Source organism: Hyperolius riggenbachi, chromosome 5 (genome assembly GCF_040937935.1).
Source record: "Hyperolius riggenbachi isolate aHypRig1 chromosome 5, aHypRig1.pri, whole genome shotgun sequence".
Lineage (NCBI taxonomy): Eukaryota > Metazoa > Chordata > Amphibia > Anura > Hyperoliidae > Hyperolius > Hyperolius riggenbachi.
The window spans coordinates 140785801-140810460 of NC_090650.1; the positions used below are offsets into that span (position 1 = coordinate 140785801).

At 45.5% G+C, this 24660-nt stretch overlaps 1 protein-coding gene across 1 annotated transcript; it reads left to right on the plus strand.

The window, feature by feature from the left end:
• Positions 1 to 829: 829 nt before the first annotated feature.
• TMEM42 (transmembrane protein 42) lies at positions 830 to 22486 on the plus strand. The gene is made up of 3 exons (XM_068236323.1): positions 830 to 1088; positions 14899 to 15045; positions 21614 to 22486. The coding sequence occupies exons 1-3, from the start codon at positions 945 to 947 to the stop codon at positions 21749 to 21751; spliced, it is 429 nt and encodes a 142-aa protein (XP_068092424.1). The 5' UTR covers positions 830 to 944; the 3' UTR covers positions 21752 to 22486.
• Positions 22487 to 24660: the final 2174 nt, after the last annotated feature.

Here is a 24660-nt window from a genome sequence, read left to right on the forward strand (position 1 = left end):
GCAGTAGAGCCCGGAGGACGTCCGATGACGTCAGCGCGCCGGCGTGGGACGCGGAAGTTCCGGGCCTTGGAGCGCAGAAGAGCCCGACCTGGCAGCCGGGTCGGCCACCTTTAATCAATTATGATTAGAGAGATTTGTCAGCTGCCCGTACACTGCAGGCCGATTCCCAATCAATTTCAGCATGAAATCTCTTGAGAATTAGCCTAGCCCGCCACTGTTCCCCTATGTATAAATGTGTATGTATATGTATGTGCACCATCCCTTCTCCCTGCCGATGTGTGGCCATTACTTTCCCCTCATGCTGCGACCCCTCCAGCCCCTTAAAACGGCCCTGAGCGGGCTCCCCGCGGGTGCAAGGGGTGTAGCCCCTATTGTTACGCCAGTGCATATACATTCATACATACATAAACAGTGCCGGAGTTTCATTGCACGTTCCGATATCGCTCGCTGTTACCATCGCACACCCGACTGACCACGATGGCCCGACATCTTGCAGCATGTCCGATCAATTAATGCAACCAATTTCGCCCCAAAATTGGTTCCACTGTGGAACGGGCATGCACTTAGCGGCACCGATTTTCATCCAATTCGATAATACAACCTTTAGTTGTCAGTCTTTCGGGACAAAGAAAATAAACTGCCAGAAAATGTACAGAGTCTTTCTAGAGAGCTCTGCTATGAGGCGACTGCCAAAGTGTCTGTGGTTTGAAACGCCTCTGCTCACCAGCTGCTCACCAGCTGCTCGGACTTGCTTTTCTGCCAGTTACAAAGATGGTTGTCTGTCTTCTGTAATTATCACTGTTCACAGTCACGTGGTGAACCAGGAAGCAAACTGAGATCTGCTGTGACGCTGTCACTGTGTAAAGGGGGTGGTCTGCCATAGACGTCTGCACTCTGAAGCTTTTGTCAGAAAACGGAAGTAAACCAGTGATTTCTGCATTTCAATGTGGTCCATCTGGGGGTGCAGCGCGGTGGCCGGACTGCTGGGGGCGCTGTCAGCATGTTCTGCTAAACTAGCCCTCGGAGCTGATTACTTGAGGGACTTGTGCTTGGTGTACGCAGTAGCACAGCCTGAGCTCTGTAACTGGGTAAGTGGTCGCTGCAGATAGCTGGAGATCATCCCCAGTGACACGAAATAGCTGGAAAGCCTGGGTTTTCCGTGTATGAGATACTATAGAGCTGTTCAAACCACAGACAATACAGGCAGTTTCCTCAAACAAAGCAGAGCTGCTTAGAAAGGCACTGCAAATGTTATGGTAGTCTAGGAAGAAAAAGTTTACCCAGGATATTTCACAATTAAAGCGTAAAAACCTGTAAAATTTTGTTATTAAATACAGATATTTTACTAAAGCTAAGCCTATTCTTACACTGAACCCTCCCACTATAATGCTACTACTGCTGCCATAACACCCCACCACCACGGCTAACTTAATCCCTCCGCCCCCAATGCCGCTAACCTTCCCCCACGGCTAACCTTAACCATCCTTGCTGCCTCCTTTTAAAAAAAACGCAATGAAGCGTCAGTTTTCAGGTGCCGCCATAGAGGACGTTTGGGTGCACAATAATTATGCAGACCCGGACTCCCGATATTTAGCAGATGCCACGACTGCCCAAATTTCCCCTCCTTACCAATAAATACAATGGACCCCTATGGTGGCACCCAAACTTCTGCTGCAAGTGCGTGCCCAAATTTCCTGCTTCTGCTGTGAGCACAATAGTGTAACGCTATGTTTCTCAACGTTATTAGATTATGAACCCCTTTATGATAGATGGTGTTCACCGAATACCCCTATTGTGAGCCACATCAACTCAAGTGCGTGCTCCCCTGTTGCTCTCCCATGGCCGGGAGCGTTCTACGGCGGCGCAGAACGTTCCTGGCCATGTGAGCACGACGGGGGAGTGCGAACAGCCGCACTACGCCGACTGGACGACTTATCGTAGCCAGGTGTGGAGGCTGCAGGCAGTGGAGGGCGGCGGCGAGGGAGTGATCAGGCCAGAGAGGGTTGGAGGAAGCCCCTGGTATTTTTTTATATCCCCCCATCTCAGGTACTCTATAAAAAAACTCTTGCAGTGTGAACCAGGCCTTATATGCATCTCATTGACCATCCTTAGTATGCATCTTATCACCCTGCCTTCTTGTATGTGCAGTTTGGGTCACCCTGAGCTGCTTGGTTACTCTGTTGTATGTGCAGATGAAAGGATCTAGCAAAGAACAGGATTTCAGTAGATGCATTACATCTTGAAATTGGGTGTGATGGTAAAAAGGGCAAGATGACGTGAAGTGCACGTGTGACATCACACAGTAGAATTTTTTTAGAGAAGATGCAAAAAGGCTTTCAGAAAGGCGAGTATCCATGCATGTAACTCACCCCATGACATTATGTGATTATAGATGTTTCCCTTCAACTGCATTTAAAAGTATCTGAAGTGGATGTAGAAAACTAAATTAGATACTTGCCTCATTAGCAGGAGTCCTCTGGATAGTTCAGAGGCTTCCCTGATACTCCTGCAGCCCACTGTTCTAGAGCTGGCTCCCTCTAGCATATTCAACAAGAGCTTGTCAATTAAGCAAGAGCTTGTCACGGATGAGGGCCCACCACGTACAAGCACATCTGTATTTGGGCATACACGGGTCTGTTCATGCCCAGTAGAACAAAGCCACATCTGCACTGCTTTTTCCTTCATCCATGAGTATTTCTGTTGTACTGGTCATTTGTGGACCGTGCTTGTGCATGTACATTGCGAATCCGCTTGTAAAAAGATGGGAGTTGCAGATGAGGATCCCGGGCAGCAGCGTGTGGGCTCAAGGAGGATCTGGAAAGCCTCTGGATCATCTAGAGCAGTGATGGCGAACCTTTCAGAGGCTGAGTGCCCAAACTGTGACCCAAAATTGAATTATTTATCACTGAGTGCCAATTGGGGGGGGGCGCCTAAAAATGGGCATGGCCATGACATTGTATGGGTGGAGCTAACGTAATGATGTAACAGCGAGGCACAAGAATGCAGTGTTTCCGCCATGATGTGGTGAAACTAGGATTCGCATCATGGGTGTGCAGAAACTGTGTGATGCTATTTATTAGTATACCCACCGTATCCCCAAAGCAGCAAATATAGCAAACTATGACCGTGAAATAATAAATACAGCAACAGTTACCCCAGACACCAGAAAATATACGCAATGTGGGCAACATTTCAGCAAAAAATAGCGCAATGTTGGAACATTTCAGCAGAAAATAACGCAATGTGGGCAACATTTCAGCAGAAAGTAACGCAATGTGGGCAACATTTCAGCAGAAAATAATGCAGTGGGCAACATTTTAGCAGAAAATAATGCAGTGGGCAACATTTCAGCAGAAAATAAACGCAGTGGGCAACATTTCTCCAGAAAATAAACGCAGTGGGCAGCATTTCACCAGAAAATAAACGCAGTGGGCAGCATTTCACCAGAAAATAAACGCAGTGGGCAACATTTCACCAGAAAATAAACACAGTGGGTCACATTTCACCTGCAAAAAAAGGTATTTACTCACCTGACAGAAGTCTCCTCTCCCGGCCGGCCTCTGGAGCTCAGCTCCCCGGACGATCCTCCTGCAGTCTCCCGCGCTGAATGGAATAGCAGGGCTACGGGAAGATGGCGCCCAAAGCCCTGTACTAAAGACACAAATAGTCTCCAGTACAAGGCTTCAGATGCCATCTTCCCGTAGCCCTGCTCTGCCTGCAGAAGACTATGCAGGCTGGAGCGGGGTTACGGGCTATAAACTGGTGCCGCGTCTAGTAGACGCCGCGGACAGTCTAGCGCAGCAGCGATGGCGTGCCAGCAGATTCGGCTACGCGTGCCGGGTCTGGCATGTGTGCCATATGTTCGCCATCGCTGATCTAGAGGCTTGTAAGCAACTTTTAACATTTTCTTTCTCACTAAACTCAAAACTCCTTTTTTCTGTGTTTGGATAGAGCAAGAGAAAGATAGAAATTCTGTTAGGCCTGGTTTCCACTTGTGTGTTTTGTGTCAGATTTTTCTCTCAGAAAATTCGCATTGATTTTGCAACTAATGGTAGTGAATGGGGCTGTTTCCAACCAATGCAAATTTTCGTACGTGTGAAAAAATCTGAGGTCCTGTATCATTTATTCGGACATCGCGTACGATTCGCGTACAATGCTTTGTATAGGCCATGCACATTTTTGCATTATTTGCCCCAAAATTCACATTAGATCCATGGTTACAGGAAGTTGTCAGCAGTCATGACTAAGCTGTTACTAGGCAGATTATCTTATATTTAACTAACGCGAATTTTCGCGTACTAAAAATTCGCTTAAAAACGTGTAAAAATTTACATGCAGATTTTAACCAATCAGAAAAATCTTCTACGATTTTTTTGCAGGCGAAAATGTGATGCTATAGTGGAAACGTAGCCTTAGTTCTGTCTTATTTTCCCTATATCCCACGATTTTAATAAAATCAAAAAGCGCACGTGACCACGCTCATGGGAAATCATTGCACAAGCACTTTTAGGGTGATTTCTAAAATCGCCAGCACTTAATAAAAACGGAAACACTCATAGAGTGAACAAGCCCTTAGCTCAGTCATTCCCAACCAGCATTGGGTATGTGTCGCCGCTCGCCACCAGCTCTGTCTCTCTGCGCTTGTCTCAGCCTCTGCTCCATCTGTAATTAGAGCAGGGTATAAGAAAATGGCAGCCGATGTCCCCAAATGCGAACATGGGCAGCCATTTTGTTGTAGCCATCTAAATATAGATGGAGCAGAGGCGGGGAGAAGCAGGGAGAGAAGACGCCTATGATGGAGGAGAGGGGTCAGCCAGGTACAATAGAGGAAGTGGCCGCCAGCTCAGAAAGTTACACGAGTGGCGGCCCAGGTAGGGAGGAGGAAGCAGGCTGGCCACCTACCTGGCTAAGCTATACTAGAGGCAACTATACTAACTACCTATACCGGGGGCAACTATACTACCCATACCGGAGGAGAGGGGTCAGCCAGGTACAATAGAGGAAGTGGCTGCCAGCTCAGAAAGTTACACGAGTGGCGGCCGCAGGAAGGGAGGGGGGAGCAGGCTGGCCACCTACCTGGCTAAGCTATACTAGAGGCAACTATACTAGCTACCTATACCGGGGGCAACTATACTACCCATACTGTAGCTACTATACTACTATACTACCCATACTGGGGCAACTATATTACCTATACTGGGACAACTATATTACCTATACTGGGGCAGCTATACTACCTATACTGGGGCAACTATACTAACTACCTATACTGGGGGCAACTATGCTAGCCAACTATTCTATCTACATATACTGGGGCAATTATACTGGCTTCCTATACTGGGGGCAACTATACTTGGCTACCTACCTATACTGAGTCTGAGGGCATTTTTTTTTGGGGGGGGGGGCACCATGGCTATAACATGCAAGATGCAAATTGTCAGTACTATGCTATCATTCCAAATTGTAGGGGGCCCCTAACTCTTCCCTGAAAGGTCCTAGCCTTCATTTTTAAGTGTATTCCGGATAATGTACTCTTTCTATCCATTTAGTGGTTATTGTTAGTATTTATCTATTATGCATATGTGATGTGTCACGGAGATCTGAGCATTTGGCGTGATGTCACGACTTAAAAAAGGTTGGGAACCACAGCCTTAGCTAGTCCCTTTCTCCTTCTGTAAAGTATCTTGATATTGTAGTTGCTAACTGACTAATTTGTGTCAACTTAGTACAAGATTTGCTGAACAATTTTTCTAATTATAAGGGAACCTAATGCGAGGCTTCCATATGTATTTCCTTTTAAAGGGACTCTATAAAAAAATACTCCCCTGGGGGGTATTTACCTCGGGAGGGGGAAGCCTCAGGGTCCCAATGAGGCTCCTCACATCCCTGCAGGTGCAGGCAAATCAGCGCTGGCTCCCCCGAAGCCTCACGTAATCTTCCCCCAACAAGCTTGACAAGGCTTGATATATTTACCTTGCCGGGATCCAGCGCAGGTGCAGTTGCGGCTCTTCCTTCGGGCTAGGCGGATATAGCCAAGCCCGATCATATCCGCTCTACTGCGCAGGTGCAAAAGGACTTGTGCCTGCGCAGTAGAGCAGATTGATCGAGTTTGGCTATTTCTGCCTTACCTGAACGAAAAGCTGCTAGTATACCTGTGCTGGATCGCGGAGAGGTAAATATTTACATCTCCGCACTTGGGGGGACCCTGGCACTTAACAAAGGGACACCGGAGGACAAGGGAAGCCTCGTTAGGATCCAGAGGCTTCCCTCTCATGAGGTAGGTATCCCCCAGAGGGGTATTTTTTATTACAGGATTTCTTTAAGCAATACCAGTTGTCTGGCTATCCTACTGATCTCTTTAGCTGCAATAGTGTCTGAATCACACACCTGAAACAAGCATGCAGCTAATCCAGTCAGATGTAAGTCAGAGCACCTGATGTGCATGCTTCAGGGTCTATGTCTAAAAGTATTAAAGGCAGAGGATTAGCAGGACAGCCAGGCAATATGCATTGTTTAAAAGGAAATACATATTGCAGCCTCTATATCCCTCTTGCTTTAGGTTCCCTTTAAGGCGACTGCCTCAGCCGATTATCAGGTGTGTGTATGGCAGCCGCTGACCTCTAACTCGCATTGACCTGCTCCGCGGATCTACTCACCCGCAGCAATGCCAATCCCATTGTTTGCGCTGATCCTCCGCCCGGCGTTAAATCAAGCATGCACCGTTCATCGTCCTTCCCTCGCCTCCCGCATTGTAACACAGTGCATCATCAGCTACACAGCTAACACGCGTGTGTGCAACCCGGCCCAGCGATGTCACACAAGGGGATCAGTTCCTGATCCCAGTCCGGCGACATCTGTCAAAGGTGTGTATGCACCTTTAAACATACATGCATCAGGAGTACTCCAGATAATATAACCCACCAAAAGCAGTAAACATTGTCAAGCGTAAAGGCATACATGCTGTAATGATGTTGAGAACCACTGGTCTAGTAGATACGAGTAGAAGTCCATGTTGAAGGCAGCTGTGACAGTGGAAATTACTTTAATAGTTCTGGCTCTTTCATATGCAGTTGCTGATGATTTTGATTGGTCCAATGCCAACCTTTTTGAATGTGGATACAATTGACATAAAATTAGCATCAGCTCTAAAGTATTACCATCTTCAATGTTATCACACTTAACCACTTGAGGACCTTGGGCTTTAACCCCCTTAAAGGGAATGTCCAAGCAAAATAAAAAAATGAGTTTCACTTACCTGGGGCTTCTACCAGCCCCATGCAGCCATCCTGTGCCCTCGTAGTCACTCACTGCTGCTCCAGTCCCCCGCTGGCAGCTTGCCGACCTCGGGGTCGGCGGGACGCATTGCGTACATTTTTACGCATTCCCGCTAGTGCAGCAACATTAACACATACATTTTTTACGCATTACTAGTTCAATGCGTAAAAATGTACGCATTAAACCAGTAACGCGTAAAAATGTATGTGTTAATGTTCCTGCACTAGCGGGAATGCGTAAAAATGTATGTGTTAATGTTCCTGCACTAGCGGGAATGCGTAAAAATGTATGCAATGCGTCCCGCCGACCCCGAGGTCGGCAAGCTGCCAGTGGGGGACTGGAGCAGCAGTGAGTGACTACGAGGGCACAGGATGGCTGCATGGGGCTGGTAGAAGCCCCAGGTAAGTGAAACTCATTTTTTTATTTTGCTTGAACCTTCCCTTTAAGGACCAGGCACTTTTTTTCCATTCAGACCACTGCATCTTTCACGGTTTATTGCTCGCTCATACAACCTACCACCTAAATGAATTTTGGCTCCTTTTCTTGTCACTAATAAAGCTTTCTTTTGGTGCTATTTGATTGCTGCTGCGATTTTTACTTTTTATTATATTAATCAAAAAAGACATGAATTTTGGCAAAAAAATGATTTTTTGTAACTTTCTGTGCTGACATTTTTCAAATAAAGTAAAAATTCTGTATACATGCAGCGCGAAAAATGTGGACAAACATGTTTTTGATGAAAAAAAACCCATTCAGCCTATATTTATTGGTTTGGGTAAAAGTTATAGCATTTACAAACTATGGTGCAAAAAGTGAATTTTCCCATTTTCAAGCATTTATGACTTTTCTGACCCCCTGTCATGTTTCATGAGGGGCTAGAATTCCAGGATAGTATAAATTCCCCCCAAATGACCCCATTTTGGAAAGAAGAAATCCCAAAGTATTCACTGAGAGGCATAGTGAGTTCATAGAAGATATTTTTTGTCACAAGTAAGCGGAAAATGACACTTTGTGACCAAAAAAAAAAAAAGTTTCCATTTCTTCTAACTTGCGACAAAAAAAAATGAAATCTGCCACGGACTCACCATGCCCCTCTCTGAATACCTTGAAGTGTCTACTTTCCAAAATGGGGTCATTTGTGGGGTGTGTTTACTGTCCTGGCATTTTGGGGGGTGCCTAATTGTAAGCACCCCTGTAAAGCCTAAAGGTGCTCATTGGACTTTGGACCCCTTAGCGCAGTTAGGCTGCAAAAAAGTGCCACACATGTGGTATCGCCGTACTCGGGAGAAGTAGTACAATGTGTTTTGGGGTGTATTTTTACACATACCCATGCTGGGTGGGAGAAATCTCTCTGTAAATGGACAATTGTGTGTAAAAAAAAAAATCAAAAAATTTTCATTTACAGAGATATTTCTCCCACCCAGCATGGGTATGTGTAAAAATACACCCCAAAACACATTGTACTACTTCTCCCGAGTACGGCGATACCACATGTGTGGCACTTTTTTGCACCCTAACTGTGCTAAGGGGCCCAAAGTCCAATGAGTACCTTTAGGATTTCACAGGTCATCTTGCGGAATTTGATTTCCAGACTACTCCTCACGGTTTAGGGCCCCTAAAATGCCAGGGCAGTATAGGAACCCTGCAAATGACCCCATTTTAGAAAGAAGACACTCCAAGGTATTCCGTTAGGAGTATGGTGAGTTCATAGAAGATTTTATTGTTGTCACAAGCTAGCGGAAATTGATTTTAATTGGCTTTTTTTCACAAAGTGTCATTTTCCGCTAACTTGTGACAAAAAAATAAAATCTTCTATGAACTCACCATACTCCTAACGGAATACCTTTGGGTGTCTTCTTTCTAGAATGGGGTCATTTGTGGGGTTCCTATACTGCCCTGGCATTTTAGGGGCCCTAAACCGTGAGGAGTAGTCTTGAAACCAACAATGTCGCAAAATGACCTGTGAAATCCTAAAGGTACTCATTGGACTTTGGGCCCCTTAGCGCACTTAGGGTGTAAAAAAGTGCCACACATGTGGTACCGCCGTACTCAGGAGAAGTAGTATAATGTGTTTTGTGGTGTATTTTTACACATACCCATGCTGAGTGGGAGAAATATCTCTGTAAATGACAATCTTTTGATTTTTTTTTTTACACAGAATTGTCCATTTACAGAGAGATTTCTCCCACCCAGCATGGGTATGTGTAAAAATACACCCCAAAACACATTATACTACTTCTCCTGAGTACGACGATACCACATGTGTGACACTTTTTTGCAGCCTAGGTACGCTAAGGGGCCCAACGTCCTATTCACAGGTCATTTTGAGGCATTTGTTTTGTAGACTACTCCTCACAGTTTAGGGCCCCTAAAATGCCAGGGCAGTATAGGAACCCCACAAGTGACCCCATTTTAGAAAGAAGACACCCCAAGGTATTCCGTTAGGAGTATGGCGAGTTCATAGAAGATTTTATTTTTTGTCACAAATTAGTGAAAAATGAGACTTTGTGAAAAAGAACAATAAAAATCAATTTCCGCTAACTTTTGACAAAAAATAAAATCTTCTATGAACTCGTCATACACCTAACAGAATACCTTGGGGTGTCTTTTTTTCTAAAATGGGGTCACTTGTGGGGTTCCTATACCGCCCTGGCATTTTACGGGCCCAAAACCGTGAGTAGTCTGGAAACCAAATGTCTCAAAATGACTGTTCAGGGGTATAAGCATATGAAAATTTTGATGACAGGTGGTCTATGAGGGGGCGAATTTTGTGGAACCGGTCATAAGCAGGGTGGCCTTTTAGATGACAGGTTGTATTGGGCCTGATCTGATGGATAGGAGTGCTAGGGGGTGACAGGAGGTGATTGATGGGTGTCTCAGGGGGTGGTTAGAGGGGAAAATAGATGCAATCAATGCACTGGGGAGGTGATCGGAAGGGGGTCTGAGGGGGATCTGAGGGTTTGGCCGAGTGATCAGGAGCCCACACAGGGCAAATTAGGGCCTGATCTGATGAGTAGGTGTGCTAGGGGGTGACAGGAGGTGATTGATGGGTGTCTCAAGGTGTGATTAGAGGGGGGAATAGATGCAAGCAATGCACTGGCGAGGTGATCAGGGCTGGGGTCTGAGGGCGTTCTGAGGGTATGGGCGGGTGATTGAGTGCCCTAGGGGCAGATAGGGGTCTAATCTGATGGGTAGCAGTGACAGGGGGTGATTGATACAATACAATACAATAACATTTCTATAGCGCTTTTCTCCCATAGGACTCAAAGCGCTTAGGCTCTCTCAGATTCAGTAATTAGTAGGATGAAGTATTCACACAACAAAAGTTATATTTCTGCAAATGCCAAACTGAACAGGTGGGTTTTCAGTCTGGATTTAAACACGTCCAGGGATGGAGCTGTCCTGATCTGTTGAGGTAAGGAGTTCCAAAACGTAGGGGCAGCATGACAGAAGGCTCTGGGACCAAAAGTTTCCAAGTGGACTCTGGGTATGACTAGATTATTAGAACCTGTTGATCTGAGAATGTGGGGATTGCTACGCAGCTGCAACATATCTTTCATGTATCCAGGGCCTAAATTATTCAGGGATTTAAATGTCAGTAGGCCGATCTTGAATAGGACCCTCCATTCTATAGGTAGCCAGTGAAGGGAGTGCAGGACTGGCGTTATGTGGCAGTGACGGGGTTGGTTGGTTGGTTAGCAGTCTGGCAGCAGTATTCTGTATCAGCTGTAGTCGGTACAAGACCTTTTTTTGGAAGGCCAGTGTAGAGAGCATTGCAGTAGTCCAGTCGGGATGTGATGAAGGCGTGGACTAAGGTTGGCAGATCTTCTGGGGGTATGAGGTGCTTGATTTTTGCAATGTTCTTCAGGTGAAAATAGGATGATTTCACCACAGCAGAGATTTGAGTTCTGAACTTTAAATCCCAATCAATTAGAACTCCCAGGCTACGCACATGATCAGAGCTGCGCAGATCCGTGCCTCCTATTCCCAGTGGTGAAGACTGCAAGTTAAGTTGTTTTGTTATCATGCTCTGCCCTCCTATCAGAAGGACTTCAGTTTTGTCTGCATTCAGTTTCAGCCAGTTGTCATTCATCCATTGCTGTAGTTCACGTAAGCAGGCGTTTATAGCTAGAGTTGGGTCTGTCACACCAGGCTTGAAGGAAAGATATAGTTGAGTGTCGTCTGCATAGCAGTGGTATGTCAGGCCATGTTTTTGGATTAGTTTTCCCAGCGGTAACATGTAAATCGTGAAAAGCAGGGGAGAGAGGATTGAGCCCTGGGGCACCCCATACCTAAGTGATAGAGGGGTGGACAGGAAGGGCCCCATAGACACTTTTTGGGTTCTGCCACTCAAGAAGGATTGGAACCACTGAAGAACTATGCCATCAATGCCGCAGTATTCCTGTAGCCTGTTTATCAAGATGTCATGGTCAACTGTATCAAAGGCTGCAGAAAGGTCTAGCAGTATGAGGATGGAGCACTCTCCTCTGTCTCTTGCCATGAGCAGGTGGTTGCATATTTGGATGAGGGCCGTTTCAGTGCTGTGGTGTTTCCTGAAGCCAGACTGGAATGGGTCATAACTGTTGTTTTGTAGGATTTTGGCTTCTAGCTGGAGGTAAACAGCTTTTTCAATTAGCTTGCCCAGAAAGGGAAGGTTAGAGACAGGTCTGTAGCTGGTCATTGCATCTGGGTCCAGGGAGGGTTTTTTGAGGAGAGGCCTGATGATTGCTTCCTTCAGTAAAGCAGGAAATATCCCTGATTTTAAGGAACAGTTAACAATTTTTAGGAATACCGGTACGAACAGGTCGGGGCAGTTCAACATGAACTGTGTTGGGCCAGGATCTAGGTCACAGGTAGTTAGGCGGACGTGAAGGAGGATGCTTGATGTGACTTCTTCATCAATTTCTTTGAAGTTTGACCAAGGTGTTACATTGTCTCTGCTAATGGTCTTCAGCGCTATATTAGGCTCAGATGCTGTAAGTTGGATGTCGGACCTTATAGCGGAGACTTTGTCTGTGAAGAAATGGGCAAATTGGTCACAGAGGTCCTTTGAAGACTCGATGTTAAGTTTTTGACATGCCGGGTTGCAGAGTTTTTCCACTGTGCGGAACAGTTGGGCTGGTTTGTTAACTGCATTCGCAATCTCTTGTGATAGAAAGGATGATTTTTTTTCCCGTGATTACCTTTTGGTAGCTCTTCAAGTGGAGGATTAAGGCATGTTTGTCTTCTGTGGACTGAGATTTGCGCCACAGTCTCTCAAGTTTTCGGCCTTGTCTTTTCAGCTCTTTTATAGCGTTATCAAACCACCGTGCATGATGGTGTGGAGTAAGATATTTGGTGCGCAGAGGAGCAATGGTCTCAAAGGTGGAGGGTAATTAGTGGGTGTTTGGAGGAGAGAACAGATGTAAACACTGCACTTGGGAGTTGATCTGATGTCGGATCTGCGGGCGATCTATTGGTGTGGGTGGGTGATCAGATTGCCCGCAAGGGGCAGGTTAGGGGCTGATTGATGGGTGGCAGTGACAGGGGGTGATTGATGGGTGATTGACAGGTGATCAGTGGGTTATTACAGGGAAGGACAGATGTAAATAATGCCCTGGTGAATTGATAAGGGGGGGTCTTAGGGCAATCTGAGCGTGTAGGCGGGTGATTGGGTGCCCGCAAGGGGCAGATTAGGGTCTGATCTGATGGGTAACAGTGACAGGTGGTGATAGGGGGTGATTGATGGGTAATTAGTGGGTGTTTAGAGGAGAGAATAGATGTAAACACTGCGCTTGGGTGGTGATCTGATGTCGGATCTGCGGGCGATCTATTGGTGTGGGTGGGTGATCAGATTGCCCGCAAGGGGCAGGTTAGGGGCTGATTGATGGGTGGCAGTGACAGGGGGTGATTGATGGGTGATTGACAGGTGATCGATGGGTGATTGACAGGTGATCAGAGGGGATAGATGCATACAGTACACAGGGTCTGGGGAGAATCTGAGGGGTGGGGGGGTGATCAGCAGGGGGCAGGGGGGGGGGGATAAAAAAAAATAGCGTTGACAGATAGTGACAGGGAGTGATTGATGGGTGATTAGGGGGGTGATTGGGTGCAAACAGGGGTCTGGGGGGTGGGCAGGGGGGGGGGTCTGAGGGGTGCTGTGGGCGATCTGGGGCAGGGGGGGAGAAATCAGTGTGCTTGGGTGCGACATAGGGTGGTTGCAGCCTGCCCTGGTGGTCCCTCGGACACTGGGACCACCAAGGCAGGAGGCAGCCTGTATAATACACTTTGTAAACATTACAAAGTGTATTATACATTTTGTATGCGGCGATCGTCGGGTTAACATCCCGCCGCCGCTTCCGTATGGCCGGCGGGATGTTGCGGCGGGTGAGCGGAGACAGGCGCCAGCGGAGGATGGCGTCACGGATGACGCGATCGCTCCGCCTATGCCCTTACAAGGACCGCCGCCTCTGTGGGTGAGCTGGTCCTTGCGGGCTCCACTTCCCGGCCGCCGCTGTGCGTTAGGCGGTCGGGAAGTGGTTAAAGTGAATAGGAACCGCATTTTAAAAAATGAGACAGATACTTACCCAAGGAGAGGGAAGGCTCTGGGTCCTATAGAGCCTTCCCGCTCCTCTCCTGGTCCCCTCGTTACGGTGCTGGCTCGCCCGGTAGCAGTATTTGACTAATTTAGTCAAATACTGCTTTACCTGGCCGAAGGGGGCTCCAGAAGTCTTCAGGGAGCCTGAGTGCTCCTGAAGAAGGGAGGCCCTGTACTGCACCTGCGCAAGCACGCTCTCTTGCACGCTCACGCCTGTGCAGTATGGAGCCGCACGTCTTCGGAAGGACACAGCTCCCGAAGACTTCCAAATACCCTTTCGGTGGGGGATTGAAATGGTGGGGAGCCAGCACAGGATAGAGAGCACCGAGAGATGAGACGAAAGGCTCTATATGTCCCAGAGCCTTCCCTCTCCTTAGGTAAGTACCGTATATTCCAGCATATAAGACGACTGGGCGTATAAGACGACCCCCCCCCCAACCTTTCCAGTTAAAATATAGAGTTTAGTACATACTCGCCATATAAGCCTACCTCCCTCTTCTAACACACACCAAATAAACATTAAAAAAAACATGGTGCTATGTATGAACAGATACTGGTGCTGTACTGTATGTGGTACAGTATATAGCAGTATACAGGCAGTTGATTGACGGGTTGGATTGGTCAACTCTCCCTCTCCCTAAGTGGATTGGTCAGCTCTCCCTGTCTCCCTGTTTATCAGAGCAGTATGGAAGAATAGATTGCGATGTGCCCATAAAACACGCCTCTTTCACCTGTCTGCCCCGCCCTTGTACCCTATTTACCTCCATCTCTGCCTCTCAGATCTCGCACATGTGCGCCTGCACTGCTTCACTACAGTCCTCAGCAGCGAGATCTGAAAGTCAGTAACAGGATAGGGCGTATCACCCGGCATCAATGACACCCAGCGTATAAGACGACTCCTGACTTTTCAGAAGATTTTCGAGGGTTAAAAAGTAGCCTTATACGCCAGCATATACAGTCTTTGCTTCATTTTTTTAAAAATGCGGTTCCCATTCACTTTAAGAACACTTGAGAGACTCTGGATGACACTTTTTTTTTCATTGCAGATCCATATTTTCCTCCGTCTCTGCTGTTTAGGACTTGTGTTTCTGTGCAATGCTGCTATGTGGACGTTTTTTGCTAAAGCTTTAAGATTCTCTTCATCTTCAGCAGCTGCTACCGTGACCACAACTGCTTCGAATTTTGTTTTTGCTGTAAGTAGTGAAATGGAAAAGCATTTACATACTTTCATCTTTTTAAAGGGAATGTAGTATGGTGGTTTTCAAATAGTTGTTTTTTTTTATGTGCAATATTGTGTTAAACACTTTTTTCAATTACAAATTAGAAATGTATGAAATATTTAAAAGAGACTTTATTTTTGTTTGGGCCTTCGTCGAGCCTGGGAGAGTGGCCAATAGCAGTCTTTCTGACAGAAGAAATGCTCCATAGGGTTCTATGAACACATACATGGGGATGTTTCTGGCCAATAAAAACCTGCACTATTGCAACACTCAGCGCAGCTTAAAGCAGAATGTTTCGTCCTGTACCTCCAACCTAAAGATATCATTTGGGGAATGTAAAGCAACATTTGTTTCATCTATGAATCACATCTGTAAGCAAAATTAAATTAGTTGATGCATTTTTTCAACTAAGGATAATATAAGATAGAAATAAAAAGCTGACATTTATTTAGATTTGGGTTGAACTCAATAATGTAACTTCATAGAGAGCAAGTGCTATGGGTCTGGGGACTTGGCTCTTGCAATGTTACCTGCAATGGAGCAGACAACATTATAAGACCCATAGCACTTGCTCTCTATGAAGTTACATTATTACGTTCAACCCAATAAATCTAAATAAATGTCAGCTTTTTATTTCTATCTTATATTATCCTTAGTTGAAAAAAATGCATCAACTAATTTTATTTTTGCTTTTAGATGTGATTCATAGATGAAACAAATGTTGCTTTACATTCCCCAAATGATACAGTGGTTTGCAAAAGTGTTCGGCCCTCTTGAAGTTTTCCACATTTTGTCACATTACTGCCACAAATATGAATCAATTTCATTGGAATTCGACGCGAAAAGACCAATACAAAGTGGTGTACACATGAGAAGTGGAACGAAAATCATACATGATTCCATCTTTTACAAATAAACAACTGCAAAGTGGGGTGTGCTTAATTATTCAGCCCGTTTGGTCTAAGTGCAGTCAGTTGCCCATAGACATTGCCTGATGAGTGCTAATGACTAAATAGAGTGCACCTTTGTGTAATCTAATGTCAGTACAAATACAGCTGCTCTGTGATGACCTCAGAGGTTGTCTAAGAGAATATTGGGAGCAACAACATCATGAAGTCCAAAGAACACACCAGACATGTCAGGGATAAAGTTATTGAGAAATTTAAAGCAGGCTAGGGCTACAAAAAGATTTCTAACGTCTTGAACATCCCACGGAGCACTGTTCAAGCGTTCATTCAGAAATGGAAGGAGTATGGCACAACTGTAAACATACCAAGACAAAGCTGTCCACCTAAACTCACAGGCTGAACAAGAAGAGCGCTGATCAGAAATGCAGTCAAGAGGCCCATGGTGACTCAGGACGAGCTGCAGAGATCTACAGCTCAGGTGGGGGAATCTGTCCATAGGACAACTATTAGTCGTGCACTGCACAAAGTTGGCCTTTATGGAAGAGTGGCAAGAAGAAAGCCATTGTCAACAGAAAAGCATAAGAAGTCCCGTTTGCAGTTTGCCACAAGCCATGTGGGGGACACAGCAACCATGTGGAAGAAGGTGCTCTCGCCCAGATGAGACCAAAATTGAACTTTTTGGCCAAAATGCAAAACGCTATGTGTGATGGAAAACTAACACTGTACATCACTCTGAACACACCATCCCCACTGTCAAATATGGTGGTGGCAGCATCATGCTCTGGGGGTGCTTCTCTTCAGCAGGGACAGGGAAGCTGGTCAGAGTTGATGGAAAGATGGATGGAGCCAAATACAGGGCAATCTTGGGAGAAAACCTCTTGGAGTCTGCAAAAGACTTGAGACTGGGGTGGAGGTTCACCTTCCAGCAGGACAATGACCCTAAACATAAAGCCAGGGCAACAATGGAATGGTTTAAAACAAAACATATCCATGTGTTAGAATGGCCCAGTCAAAGTCCAGATCTAAATCCAATCGAGAATCTGTGGCAAGATCTGAAAACTGCTGTTCACAAACACTGTCCATCTAATCTGACTGAGCTGGAGCTGTTTTGCAAAGAATGGGCAAGGATTTCAGTCTCTAGATGTGCAAACCTGGTAGAGACATACCCTAAAAGACTGGCAGCTGTAATTGCAGAAAAAGGTGGTTCTACAAAGTATTGACTCAGGGGGCTGAATAATTTGCACCTCACTTTGCAGTTATTTTTTTTTGTAAATGTTTGGAATCATGTTGTAACGATTGTATAACGTATTGGTGTAGCGACACAGATGTCTGATTATTGTGTGATCTTCAGAATCACCAATAATGCAGACTCTATACCTGATTATGTGGTGATCTGCAGTATCACCAATAATGCAAGTATAGAAAGCAGAGATGTAGTGACAATAGTGTTTGGTGCAACAGTAGAGGGTAGATCTCACCAGAGGGGCTGGAGAGAACTACCAGAGGATATGGCAGATAGTTTGACTAAACCTCACCAGTGGAGCTGGTGGGTACTATCTGCAACCAATCTGTGCTAGGCCCCACCAGAGGAGCTGGAGGGTACTAGCCAAGATAGAAGCTGGGTAGCTAGGAGCCCACACCAGATGGGCTGGTAAGTGCTATCAGCAACAGTAACTAAATAGTTAGCTAGACCCCACCAGAGGAGCTGGTGGGTACTACCAACAATAGTAATTAGATAGTTTAGCTAGACCTCACCAGAGGAGCTGGTGGGTACTATCAACAATAGTAACTAGATAGTTTAGCTAGACCTCACCAGAGGGGCTGGTGGGTACTATCAGAGCACCTCTCCAGTGGCAAGGGCTCACTGGAGAGTAGAAGAGTCAGACAGGCAAGGTTCAGCAACAGACAGGCAGGTACAGTACAAAATCAGAAGGCAAGAGAATAGTAATGATTCAGGCAGAGGTTCGGCAACTTAGATCAGATGGCCAGAAGTACATAAATGTAGAGCAGAATCAGAGTCAGAGATAAGCCAGAGTAGTACACAGAATATCAATAATACAATAAGGCAATAATCCTAGTCTTGTGTGAAATCCCTGGTTTCCTCCCAGATCAAAACACATCGGAACTAGTCTAAGGTCTGAGCACTAACACTGACGTATTCGCAACAGCAGACAGTTTGCAAGTCAGCGGAGAATGCTTATGAAGCAGCGAGGAGAGCCCACAGCCACGCCCCTGCCAATCAGCCAATCCGGGCGCCGTGAGTCTCTCCTGGCGTCAGCCGACCAGCAGGTCAGCTGACGCGCCTTCTTCCAGCAGAAAGGTCCTGTCTCCGCACGCGCCCGCGTGAGACAGCAACCCTATGAGCAACTGACAGTCCCGTCCCTGCCGTGCTAGACGCCAGCGGAACGGAGGAGTATCCTGCGTACCCACAGCCGCCATCATAGGGGATGTTACACATGTATGATTTTGGTTCCACTTCTCACGTGTACATCACTTTGTATTGGTCTTTCACGTGGAAATGACAAAAATGACAAAATGTGGAAAACTGTAAGGGGGCCGAATACTTTTGCAAACCACTGTATCTTTAGGTTGGAGGTACTGGACGAAACATTCTGCTTTAAGCTGCGCTGAGTGTTGCAATACTGCAGGTTTTTATTGGCCAGAAACATGACCCTGTATGTGTTCATAGAACCCTATGGAGCATTTCTTCTGTCAGAAAGACTGCTATTGGGCAGTTTTTCCGCGTGAGGGAGCATAGCTGGATCGCAACATACCTCCTGGTGGTCGGGAAACTGCCTCCAGGTATCTAGATGAGAGAGACCAGGAGCCCAGTATGCAGTAATGTTTGTACAATTTTGTGTAATAAAATATGTATGTATTATACTCACAAGGGTGGAATGCAAGATCTGCAACCACTGTTAGAGCCTATGGGAAAATCACAGTTCCTGCTCGGTATTCCAGGTCTGCTTCGCAGGTTCTGGTTGGTCGCACTCCTTTGATTTACTGGAAACTCTAGGTTTACAATAGGGCACCCCTAAAGATATAACTAGTCTAAAAAACACTATTGGAGGCGCCCTGTGTGTCTGATTTCTGGAGTAAAATAGTTAGGAATAAAATAGATCTTACCTCGTTAAAAGACAAATCATTAGAGTAAGTATCAGTGTTTTTTATACCTGATGGCTGATACTATCATTAGTGCACTTGACTGTTGCATTATCTGCCTCTGAAAGTGAACCTGAACTCTTGCACAGGACAGAAGGAAAACAGAGAGAAATGCACCCTGTATGTTTTTGGAGAGTTTAGCCTATCTACTGTATATACTCGAGTATAAGTCTGGAAATTTAGGTCTGATTCATTTAATAAAAGTATTGGGGTTTAATAAAAGGTAAGGGGTTGACTTATAGATGAGTGACTGGCAACACTGAGTTATGTGTGTACTAATAGTGACATTAACATTTGCAGCAATTTACCCAGTGGTAAGTGATACTTTGAGGAAAGGAAATGCCAAGAAAACACATGTCTGAAAGTCATGGTCACAACAATTAACAAGAAAAGGGGCTGCGGGGAAATACTGGGCTGCATAAAAGGGACTGAATAATTGCAGCACTTGGGGACCTGGAGGCACTTAAGGGACAGGAGGGGTTAATATCTGCAATGTTGTATTCAGTGCAGTCATCAACCCCTCCTGAGCCCCAAGTGCAGCCATTAACTTTGCTGTGTAGATTTATACTTGAGTCAATAAAAAAATTCCAGCTTAAGAGGGTTGAATATTGGAGTCGACTTATACTCGAGGTCGACTTGTATTCGAGGATATACAGTAATTCTCCCTCATCTGTGACAAATTACAAGTTTATTTAGTTCTCTCGGATGTGACAGCTCAGGAATCTTGGCAGATTCGACAAAGCAGCTAATTTGTAAACACAGGATGTTAATCTTGTGTCTGCTTACATGAAAACAGGAAGTAGACACACTGCAGATTTATTGCAGGATTTCAATCAGCTGTAACAAAGAAATGTTTTTCTTTAAATGTTATTATGATGTTGCTTATCTTTTAGAGCAGAGAGGAAGATTGTTCAGGTCCACTTTTAAAGAAGAACTGTAAGGACTGTAAGGTGGAAATTAACTCGCCATCAGTGTGAAGCTGATGGCAGGTTTGTCAGGGAAAACCCAGTTCTCATAGGGGAAAAAGTCCTGCAGCCAATAGAAATCTAGCTGAAGAGTGAAACCCTTTCCACTCTGTAAGCCTAATGAAAATTGGGCCTACAGATGTACAGCCTTGTATGCAGCTCATTACGGATTTGCATATGCTGATATTAAAGGCTCAATATCTCAGCACTCATAGACACTGCAATTGAGGGTAGGGAGGCGACCCCTTGAAATACATCTGTGCCAAATTGCAGCCCCGCTGGTTCCTGAAATAAGATATATTGAAGCTATCTTTTGAACCAGTGCGCCCAAGAGGCTTTAATTTAGCACAGAGGTAGTTCAGATGGTCTCCTTCCTACCCTCAAAATTTGGAGTGTGTAGCATTGCAGAGATATGAGCGTTTAACATCAGTAGCATGATATAATACTGTAGATACAGGAGGATCAGACACAGCATCGGCATAACACACTAGTGGAGAGCAGATACAGTAAATAGCAGCAGTACAGGGTCAGACACAGAACTGACGTAGCAGCCTGGTAGAGAGCAGAGAAATGGCAGCAAGGGCGTTGGTAGCCCCAAAGATCAGTGGCCTTTTCCCCCAGATCTATTCTGGGGTGCCCCGAATGTCCCCCAGGTAACCTGGGACTTCCTCCAGCTCGTGGCAGGCAGGACATGCCCTCGACGCCGCTCCGGAGGCTCCCGGTCTTCTCCGGTGGCTCACCCGACCTGGCCAGGCCGGCTTCCTGGTCGGGCTTCTCCTTGCGCTCCAACGTGCTTCTCACTCAGTCACGCTGACGTCATCGGACGTCCTACGGACTGTACTGCGCCTGCGCAGTACAGCCTGGAGGACGTCCGATGACATCAGCGCGACGGCGTGAGACGCACGTTGGAGCACACAAAAGCCCGACCTGGAAGCCGGCCTGGCCAGGTCGGGTGAGCTCCCGGAGAAGACCGGGAGCCTCCGGAGTGGCATCGAGGGCACGTCCTGCCTGCCACGGGCTGGAGGAAGCCCCAGGTAAGTGGATTAGTATTTTTTTTTTCTCCGTGAACCCTCCCTTTAAGTGTCCTAGAGTCAGAAAAAGGTCAATAATTCATGTATTTTATCACTCCTTGCCCATAATGTTCTGCCAGGAAAACTTTTATGGCTGTAATTTGCTTATCAGCGATATTTACTCTATTCCCGACAAGGTACCGACAAGACAGAATTTGTCACTTCCATGCCAGTAAAAGGGACTGGTGGAAGCCCCAGGTAGGTATAATTCCCCCCCCCCCCCTTCATCTCAGATTATTCTAATGTGGCCTGCAGGTGAAGACCGTGAAGTTGTCTGTTTTTACAGTTATTTTACATGTAAAGTGATTCATATCATTTTTTTATTATTATTATAATATAAAATTCAGTGTTATTTGCCAAGGATGGCTGCATTTGCAGCAATTATTTTATTGCGATGAGTTCAGCATGTTCTTCAGAAATGTCCATCTTCTTTCAGGCTTTCCTGGGCAAATTGCTGTTTGGAGAGTCCCGTTCTCTTCTTTGGTGGGTTGGAATTTCTGTGACTCTTTGTGGATTGGTTTTACTGCACACGTCATCCCCTCAAACAGAAGAGAGTGCTAAAAAGAAGAGCTAGAAGACTGGAATTGCCTGGAAAACGCCATATAAAGACTTAGAAACCATAACCAAGGATTGAATTTCATCCCAATCAGTAGCTGATACCCCCTTTCCCATGAGAAATCTTTTCCTTTTCTCAAACAGATCATCAGGGGGCTCTGTATGGCTGATTTTGTGGTGAAACCCCTCTCACAGTGTGATGTCAGCACCTCACAGCTCTGAGGTCCTGACATCACACTGTGGGAGCCTTGTTGCATTGTGGGAAATCACAGCTGCCAAAAAAAGCAAGCAGCATCTCCTTCCAGTGACATCACCTGCCAGCAGTAAAAATGTCACCATGTGGTAAATGTCTGAATGTAAATCAGGGAGAGGAAAGATTTTACAATGAGAAAACACTGACTAAATCATTTTATATATCATTATTGTACAAATGAAGCACTGTTTTTACTACATTATTTTCACTGGGGGTCCTCTTTAAAATATTTGGGTTTGTTTTTTCTGCTGTGCTCTCTGTTTCCCTGCCCATGTGTGCATGAGTTGCTGCACAAGCAGTAACAGACATTGTTTGTGAAGCCATTGTTATAAGGCCACTCTTGGTTGAATGCCCAGGAGATTGGTCAGCACTGTAGTGCTGCTCCGGAGAAGGATATTTCCCATGTTGGACTCCATTTCTACAATATTTGTTTGCATTTCTGCTGTATTTTAAAAGTATAGGTGGCCAATGAGATAATAAAGCTAATTTCTCTGACTTTCATACAGATTTTAGGCAAATTGTATGCATTCCGTAACTGAGCCAGTCCAAATTGGCAGGGAGTGAATTTGTTTGGGCCAATTATAAGCTCACAAACACTGGTCCACATGACAGCCCGGGGGCCCCAGGTCTCTCTCACTCACTGGGGCCCCCAAACCACCATGCGACACCTAGAGGGAAGTGTGGGCAAGCCCTGGACCTCTCACCTCCAGGGAACTCACCGAACCACCTCTAAACTGAATGCCAACTGCAACAAACACAATTGCTAACTTCCAGCTAGAGCAATATCCTGCCTCTATCTGGCCAGCAGACGCCAGTCAGCCAATCAGGTGTACTGTCATACACCCTTTGCCTGCTGTACCAAATCTAGAAGGTATTACATAAATTAGCATTCAGGTGGGAGGCTTTGGTTGGACGCAATCTTGAATTGCATCGTTTACAGTGACGCCCCGTGTAGGCACATCTCCCACACGGTCCCCTCCCTAACCACTCACCTGTCAACCGCATCCTAGAAGCTGCAAAAAATAAATTTAAAATCACAAACACTGGTCCACATGACATCACTCTCACTCGATGGGGCCCCCAAGCCAATTGCTCTAGCCAATGATAAGCTACATGAAATTTGCAAACAGGCTGCAATTATTAGCATATTACTAACTTTATTTAAAAGTACAGGAATGTGGTTTTACATTCACTTTATATTACAGATGTTAAATACCTTTGAATTACAGGTTAAGGACAACTTTAGGGAGGCTGCCATGTTTTTTTCCTTTTGTGCAATACCAGTTGCCTGTCTGTCCTGCTGATCCTCTGCCTCTAATACTTTTAGCCGTAGACCCTGAACAGGCATGCAGCATATCAGGTGTTTCCGACATTAATGTCGGAACTGACAAGATTAGCTGCATGCTTGTTTCTGGTGTTATTCAGACACTATTGCATTCAAAGACATTAGCAGGGCTGCCAGGAAACTGGTATTGCTTAAAGGGGAACTTCAGCCTAAACAAATATACTGTCATTAAGTTACATTAGTTATGTTAATTAGAATAGATAGGTAATATAATTTTTTACCCACCCTGTTTTAAAAGAACAGGCAAATGTTTGTGATTTATGGGGGCTGCCATCTTTGTCATGGGGGCAGCCATCTTTTTGGTTGAAAGGAGGTGACAAGGAGCAGGAGACACAGTTCCAACTGTCCTGTGTCTTGATAACCCCTCCCAGCTGCACACGCTAGGCTTCAAATGTCAAATTGAAAATGTAAAAAAAAAAATTGGCACCAAAACAGCAGAACGAGAGCAACAACATCAGAAATCCCATCATGCTTTGCACAGCATTAGGGGAAAAAAGCCTGGGCAGTTTTCTTCTGTGCAGCTAAAAATGAGGCTTGGATTAGAGAAACAAAGTTCTGATGCTGTGAAACTGTTAAAGAAACACCAGGCCTTTTCAGTGCTGCTGAGTCGATTTTTAGTCCGGAGGTTCACTTTAAGGAGGAATAAATATGGCAGCCTCCTTATAAATCTCCCTACAGTTGTCCTTTAAGTGATTCAGTGAAACTGTTCCATAACTAATATACAATCAACCTCTTCCTTCATTAACTAATAAAGGCACAGCTAAATATTTTATTGTGGACACATTTGTAGTAGAAATGAGCCATGTCACATGGTATTTAACTGTGAAAGCAAAACATATGATTAAACCACAAAGCAGCTGTTTTATCTCTGCATGCTGCTCATCTCTTTCCAATAAACGAATTTTCTTTACTGTTAAGTAAGGTTTCCACTAGAGCCCAGTGTCCGCCTCTGAGACAGTCAGCAGCACTTGTGCAGTGCAATTACACATATGAATCCCTCTAGCTGTGCTATGCATAGCTATTGCGATTAGAATGCATAGTCCGAAATTCTTAAGCAGTGCTCAGTTTTTTTTTCCTGCATGCAAATTTGGAAGCAACCTATTGATTTCAATAGGCTGTGATTCCTGATTTGTGTGGCTCCTGATTTTCATGCGGGTTTCCTTTAGGCCATTAATCCTTAACTTTTTTTTTGGCTCAAGGAACAATACTTGGGGGTGGGTTGGTGTAGTGGTGGCCTGAGAGTATGGATTGGAGGTATGTTGATGGTAATACACTGGGGGACGGGGTTGCCGGGTCTGTGGTTTGGAGAGAAGACTGAGTGTAGCTAGAG

Excerpts from the sequence above, each read along its gene's own strand:
- TMEM42 (XM_068236323.1), top strand. The coding sequence starts at position 945 with ATGTGGTCCATCTGGGGGTGCAGCGCGGTGGCCGGACTGCTGGGGGCG. Across the intron at positions 1,089-14,898 it reads AGCCTGAGCTCTGTAACTGG|ATCCATATTTTCCTCCGTCT; the intron begins GTAAGTGGTCGC and ends TTTTCATTGCAG. Across the intron at positions 15,046-21,613 it reads CTTCGAATTTTGTTTTTGCT|GCTTTCCTGGGCAAATTGCT; the intron begins GTAAGTAGTGAA and ends ATCTTCTTTCAG.